Raw genomic sequence first — 7,500 nt, 5'->3', positions numbered from 1 at the left:
TTATGAGCTGCCAGCTGGGCTCATGGCCCCTCTGGTCAAGATTGAAGATCACAAGTATCGGCCTCTCGATCCTAATGACCTGAGACTCCCTCCACCTACGCCACCTAGTGAGAGGTTGCTGAGAGCAGTAGAGAACTTTTATGCTCCACCTTCACATGAAAAGCCACGAAATAGGCAAGTGGAGAATTAAAGTACCATTTTTCAGGTGTTTGAAATTGTAACGTTTATGTGTTGTGCGTACAGAATATTCAACAAATCCATTCTTTTTCAGTGAGGGTTGGGAGCAGCTAGGTTTGTACGACTATTACAAGGAAAAGAGTCAGTCGGTGAAGCGGAAAGAGACCGAAATTAATGATGGGGTCCGGGAACGCTCTCGCTCCCCCTCTCCTGTCGTCATAGAGCCACCACCAGAGGAAGATGAGAAGCCGTCAGATCAGCCCGTCAGGAGATACAGGTGGAGTTCATGTTCTTTTCATTGTCAGTTTGTTTATGTGTGTGCTGTGGTAGTATGTTTTGTATGTAACGTGAAGTGGTTGCAAATGGTGTTGGAGCTATACATTAAATATTTGCAGAATTGTTATGTTGGTCCGGTTTCAGGGCTTCAGATCTTGCAATGATTAAACTTTTTTATTTATTTATTTTTTAAATTATTATTATTATTATTATTTTTTGTCTGAAGTGAGCTTCTTGTGCTTCGCTTAAAAATTTTATTATCCCATAAATGTTTTTGACTTGTTATTTGCTTTCTTTGATTATTATATTATCTTCAAGAATACAAAGAGGAGGAGATTTTACTTTCTGATTAAAGGAGAACCCCCCAAAAAAAAGAAAAAGAAAAAAAAAAGACAAAATTGTGTTACTTTCGCCTCTCTTGGTTTGCTCTTCTTGAAGATCCAAAACCAGTCTCTGAGATCTTCATATTTTCATGTGCTGGAACATAATTATTAAACAGAACATTAAAAACATGTATATATATATATATATATATATATATATATATATATATATATATATATAATATATATATATATATATTTATATATATATATATATATATATATATATATATATATGTATATATATATAATAATATATGTATATATATATGTATATATATTATTGTAATATATATATATATATGTGCATATATATATGTATGATATTTATATATTCTATTTATTTTATATTTACATATATATATATTATTATATATATTATATATATATATATATATATATTAATATATATCATATATTATATATACATATATATATATATATATATATATATTATATATATATATATATATATATATATATATATATATATATATATATATATATATGTATATATAAATATATATATATTTATATTGGTATATATTTAAACATCTCAGGCTGCACTTGCTCAGCAAATGAGAGATAAAGTGGCCGTATTTCCAGATCTGTGAGTCCAGAGAAAGTTGAGGAGAAAGTCAAGTCTTCGTCCCGATCTCGCTCGAGCAGCAAGAGCCCGTCCCGCCCCAGCATGAACAAGCAGCGGTCCAGATCCAGGTCGCGGTCGAGGTGCGTCGGCATTCTGGATGAGGAATATCTCGTTCTTTCGTGCTTTTCAGGGGTTTCTCTGACTCTACGGGGGGAACTGTACTTGAAAATCTGTATTCTGTTGGTTATTCTATGCGTTTTTTCATTTCTTCATTTTCGTTTGTGTTGCAATGATGAAAGTGGGTGTATATATTATGGTTTTGAAATATGCGTTTGTAGTTGCTTGATATTTTAAACCCCTCATATTCCAGAACGCCGCCAAGATCAAGACACAGGTCACGGTCGAAGTCACCTCGCAGGTCGAACTCAGACTCCAGGTCACCCAGAAGAAGCAGTAGGTCAAGGTCAAGATCCAGGTCCAAATCGCCAAGGTCGCCGGTGAGAATTCCGTTTAAACGATCCGTCTCAAGAAGTCCAAGCCCCCCGTCATTTATGTAAGTAGCTTTCTAACCCTCGTATGGGCATGATTTATTTGTTTGATTGAATTAATTATTATTATTATTATTATTATTATTTTATTTATTTGTTTATTTATTTTCTTTCTTTCTTTTCTTTCTTTCTTCCCTTTCCTTCCCTTCCCTTTCCTTCCCTCCTCCCTTTCCCTTCCTTCCCTTCTTCCTTCCCTTTCCTTCCCTTCCTTTCCTTCCTTCCCTTCCCTTCCTTCCTCCTTCCCTTCCCTTCCTTCCTCTCCTCCCTTTCCTTCCCTTCCCTTCCCTTCCCTTCCCTTTCCTTTCCCTTTCCCTTCCCTTCCTTCCTTCCCTTTCCTTCCCTCCCTTCCCTTCCCTTCCCTTTCCTTCCTTCCCTTCCCTTCCCTTCCCTTCCCTTCCCTTCCCTTCCTTTCCCTTCCCTTCCTTCCCTTCCCTTCCCTTCCCTTCCCTTTCCCTTTCCCTTTTCTTCCTTCCCTTCCTTCCCTTCCATTCCCTTCCTTCCCTTCCTTCCCTTTCCTTCCCTTCCCTTCCCTTCCCTTCCCTCTTCCTTTCCTTCCCTTCCCTTCCTTTCCCTTCCCTTTCCTTCCCTTCCCTTCCCTTTCCTTCCTTTCCTTTCCCTTCCCTTCCCTTTCCTTTCCTTCCCTTCCCTTTCCTTTCCTTTCCTTTCCTTTCCTTTCCTTTCCTTTCCTTTCCTTCCCTTCCCTTCCCTTCCCTTCCCTTTCCCTTTCCTTTCCTTCCTTGACCCTAGTTTGAGAAATGTATTTAGGCCATGTATTAATCTCCGTATTCTCAGTATGATCAGTATAAGTCATCATCATATTAGAAATCTGAAGTGCTTTGAAATCTTTGAAATTGTAGGATTTTTGTGGTATAGAGAGGATTTTATACCCAAACAACATTATAGGTGTACCTTTTACACAAGGAATTTGTTACCATATATTTTTCAATTGCCTTATTCATTGTAGCATGTGAATAAATAAATGTATAGATTCTCTTGGAATGTAGTACATCAAAAAATAAGTAAATAAATAGAAAATAAAATAATAATGATAATAACAATAATAATGATAATAATAATAATTTACCATTCTTTTTGCAGGACGGGATCATTCCCCAAAATGGACCAGAGGTTGGACGAGAGCAACAAGGGCCACCAGATGCTGAAGAAGATGGGCTGGGGTGGCTCGGGTCTTGGGGTCAAGGAGCAGGGCATCAGCGTCCCCGTGTCGGCGGCAGAAGTGCGAGATTCACCACAAGAGAGATTCCGTGGCTTAGGGGTGCCCAGTGCCCAGAGTGACCCCTATGAAGCCTTTAGGAAGAATAAGGGGCAGGCGTTTATTAATCGGATGAAGGCAAGAGCCGAGGAGAAGTTTTAGAGAATGTTATTTTTTTTATTTTTTATTTTTTATTTTTTTTTTCTTGTGTGTGTGTACATACATATATGTGATGATAAAGAGAGTTGTCACAGAATATTTATACCAATTTGAATATTGTAAAGAAATGTGAGTGAGGGCAGTAGTCTGAATGAAGAGAATGATGAGGGACTTTGACAGATCTACAGGAATCGTGAGTTATTATGGGTTCTTTATAAGTGAATGCTGTTTCCGTTGTTTCCATTTGAAATGCGCACAGGGAGGAAAACTTAACATTGTCGGGTAGTGAGTTATTCACAAAGAAGTAGATTATTCAACATTCAGAAACGATATTAACACATCATCCGTGTCTTTAGATTCAAATGGTTTAGCCGTTGGAAAAAAGCTGTAATCTTTTTTATTTTTTGTTTGTTCTTGATTATCATGAATTAAGTTCAGCTTTTGATTAGAGACATGATGTAACATCTAGGAAAATGTAGAATAATAGGCAGTTGTAGAATATGGTCATAACAACTTGTTTCTTCAGATATTGAACAAGTGATGGAATTTTACTGGATAATTGCAGCAGATAACTTATATTTTTTAAGCATATTCTTTGCTCTGTTAATTACAAGACATTTATGTAGATCAGTCATTGTTCTGGTGAAATAAAAGTAATTGCTGTCAATTTATACTTTATTTAACCCAGTTGTAAGCTAGATTAAACAAAACAAAAAAAAGAAGTTAAAATTGTGTGGAAGGACAAGACCTGTGTCAAATAAATAATAAAAAAAAAAAAAAAATTATTGATCTATATGAACAAATCAGTTGTACTGTTTTTATGAAAAAATTGGCCTTTTTAGAACCATATAATCTAAAAGCATGCCACAAAAAGTAACCAGGTCTGCGAATGGTATACATACAGTGGTGTCTTTTAGATGTGTATTGCTTTCTGTAATATTTTTTATGGAGAGAAGAACAAGTGGACTGAAAGACTTATTTTTTATATAAAGAAGAACAAGTGGACTGAAAGAAGTCATAGAATTTTTAGTGCGACTATATTTGAGTGATGAATAGTGTGTTTTTGGTTTTAGTAGACGGATAGAAGGTATCCATAATTTGTATGGATGTTCCTCTTGTCTTTAGAAAAAGGTTGGTAAATGGATCTAATATGAGGAAAGTTGTTTACTGTGTACAATGCCCTTTAATTTGAATACATAAATAAACATATTTCTGAAATGAGGAAAGTCACTGCCTTGCTTATATTCCTATATCTTCTATTGTAAAAATAGCCCATCATATATTTTCAACTTAGATAAAAGTAAACACATTACTGTAACTTGATTTGATGATACCTGAGTGGTGTACTCTACTATTACAAAAGTACAAGGCTCCAGAAAATATGAGAGTTAAATATTTTATGAATGAAATCCCAAGCATCGTGTATTGCTACTATTTTATAGTGTATATTCAACCATTATATTCTAATGCAAACAGTTTCATGTAAATGCATTACATACTATGGCATATTATCATTGTTTAGATTCATTATACACTTGGCACTGTACAAGAAATCCACAAGCATCTAGTGCCCTCTTTCTTTCTTTCTTTCTCTCTCTCTCTCTCTCTATATATATATGGATGGATGGATGGATGGATGGATGGATGGATGGATGGATGGATGGATGGATGGATGGATGGATGGATGGATGGATGGATGGATGGATGGATGGATGGATGTGTGTGTGTGTGTGTGTGTGTGTGTGTGTGTGTGTGTGTGTGTGTGTGTGTGTGTGTGTGTGTGTGTATGTATGTGTGTGTGTGTGTGTGTGTGTGTGTGTGTGTGTCTTCATCCTTAAAATGGAATGTTCATTGGGCTGATCAACCGAGGCATCCCAAATAATCCTATTTGGGATGTGGTCAGGAACAATCAAGTAAGCAAAGTAAAGAAGGCCCTTCAGTTTTTCTTTGCTCACAGTTCCATCTAATTAGGAATGCTTTCTCTGCCAATTGTTCAGTATGACTAAACTTCCGCCAGACATATTCTGCATCTGCCATGAACTACCAGAAACACTGATAAATGCCTTCTGCAGAATCCAATGACCTGCTGCTAGCAGCTTCGCCATAACCCTGGCATGGGGAGCCTAGGACAATATATTCATCCACATTCGTGCCATCACCTATGTGGTGTTTGACAAAATACTTGGCGTCATGTTGACATTATGTAGTTGACTGGGTCTTTATACTAGGGTGGCTGACCAGTAATCCTTCCCCAGGGAAGTTGTTTAGGTAATAATTGTTGGTGGTTCTCAACTCCATCCACTACCGTATCTAGGTAGTGGGTACTTGCCCAATACATGCAATATATATATATTATATATATATATATATATATATATATATATATATATATATATAGAGAGAGAGAGAGAGAGAGAGAGAGAGAGAGAGAGAGAGAGAGAGAGAGAGAGAGAGACATATATAATATATATATATATATATATATATATATATATATATATATATACATATATATATATATAGGCCGTGGTGGCCGAGTGGTTAGAGCGTCGGACTCAAAGACTGTCACGACGGCAATCTGAGTTCGAGGGTTTGAGTCACCGGCCGGCGCGTTGTTCCCTTAGGCAAAGAACTTCACCTCGATTGCCTACCTAGCCACTGGGTGGCCAAGCCAGCCCAAGTCAGTGCTGGTCCCAAGCCCGGATAAATAGAGAGAATGATTACCTAAAAGGTAACACCGGCACTCTCCGTGGAAAGGAACTGGGGACCCTACCACGTACTCACTCCAAGAGCATCACAACATGAAAAAGTATCATGCTGTGACCTCGGCGGTTCAAACATGAACCTACCGTATAATATATATATATATATATATATTATATATATATATATATATATATATATATATATATATAATCAAAAGTCAAAGTTGGTCCCATATCCCAGCAGACGTAGTTGACATGTTCATAGAAGAACATGCTCACTAAGCTGTGGGATGATGAGTAGGATGGGTACTTCCTTTCCGCCCCGACTTTGACACCATCATGCTAACGTTAGCATGTTAGTACTTATTCACAGCTGAGTCGACTGAGAGGGACGGTCGGGCGCGATCCCAGGCCCTTGCGATTGCAAAGCCAGCTCTCTGCCACTTTCTCTCTCTCTCTCTCTCTCTCTCTCTCTCTCTCTCTCTCTCTCTCTTCTCTCTCTCCTCTCTCTCCTCCTCTCTCCTCTCTCTCTCTCTCTCCTCTCTTCTCTCTCTCTCTCTCTTCTCTCTCTCCTCTCTCTTCCTCTTTCCTCTCTCCTCTCTCTCTCTCCTGTCTCTCTTCTCTCTCTCCTCCTCTTCTCTTCTCTCTCCTCTCTCTTCCTCCCTGCTCTCTCTCTTCTCTCTCTCTCTCTCTCTCTCTCTCTCTCTCTCTCTCCTCCCCCCACCCCCCCCCCACTCTCTCTCCCGCTCATCCCCCCTCCCTCCCACATCTCTTTCCTCTCTCTCATCTTCTCTTCCCCTCTTCTCCTCTCTCTCCTCTCATCTCTCTCCTCTCTCTCTCTCTCTCTATCTCTCTCGCTCTTGCTCCTCTCTCTCTCTCTCTTCTCTCTCTCACACACCACTCACCTTCACCACTCACAATCACAGACCTCACACTATATCAACAACACCACACACATACCATCACTATAAACCTACTTTTTGCTCGCTGTTTGCCTGGTGTGCTTCGGCGGTGGCTCTCTTGTGTGCAGTTTCTCTGTGCTCGTGACCTCATCCTCTACGTTTTGCGGTCTTGTTTTCTTTTTTTCCTGTTCTTTCTTTTAGTCCTTTTTACAAACTAATCACACACCAACAACGACAACACCACCATCACACACACACACACATAAACACACACATTTTGTACTATACCATCTATGTATGTATATATATATATTATATATATATACTATATATCTATAGATATATATATATATTATATATGGTTTTGTTTTTTTTTTTTTTTTGTTTTTTTTTTTTTTATTGTATGTTGTTTGTTTTGTGTTTTTTTTATGTTATGTTTTTGTGTTAGGTTTTTGTAATATATACTAATAACCACACAATAATACAAAAAAATAAAAATATATATATATATATATATATATATATATATTATATATATATATATAATA

At 37.4% G+C, this 7,500-nt stretch overlaps 1 protein-coding gene across 2 annotated transcripts in view; it reads left to right on the top strand.

Moving 5' to 3' along the window:
- The window catches only part of LOC119572897 (calcium homeostasis endoplasmic reticulum protein-like), a 34,444-nt gene extending 30,334 nt beyond the window's left edge, over window positions 1-4,110 (top strand). For both annotated transcript variants that reach the window (XM_037919845.1, XM_037919846.1), the window contains 5 exons: window positions 1-174; window positions 272-454; window positions 1,443-1,565; window positions 1,796-1,978; window positions 3,072-4,110. The exon at window positions 1-174 is cut by the window's left edge and continues 85 nt beyond it. In XM_037919845.1, the coding sequence (XP_037775773.1) occupies window positions 1-174; window positions 272-454; window positions 1,443-1,565; window positions 1,796-1,978; window positions 3,072-3,348 (940 nt within the window). In that variant the 3' untranslated portion in view covers window positions 3,349-4,110. The remainder of the gene's footprint in view (window positions 175-271; window positions 455-1,442; window positions 1,566-1,795; window positions 1,979-3,071) is intronic.
- The last annotated feature ends 3,390 nt before the right edge of the window (window positions 4,111-7,500 follow it).

The sequence above is a fragment of the Penaeus monodon genome, chromosome 5, assembly GCF_015228065.2.
Source record: "Penaeus monodon isolate SGIC_2016 chromosome 5, NSTDA_Pmon_1, whole genome shotgun sequence".
Taxonomy (NCBI): Eukaryota; Metazoa; Arthropoda; class Malacostraca; order Decapoda; family Penaeidae; genus Penaeus; species Penaeus monodon.
The sequence above is the reverse complement of the archived record's forward strand: the minus strand, read 5'-3'. Positions and strand labels throughout refer to the sequence as shown.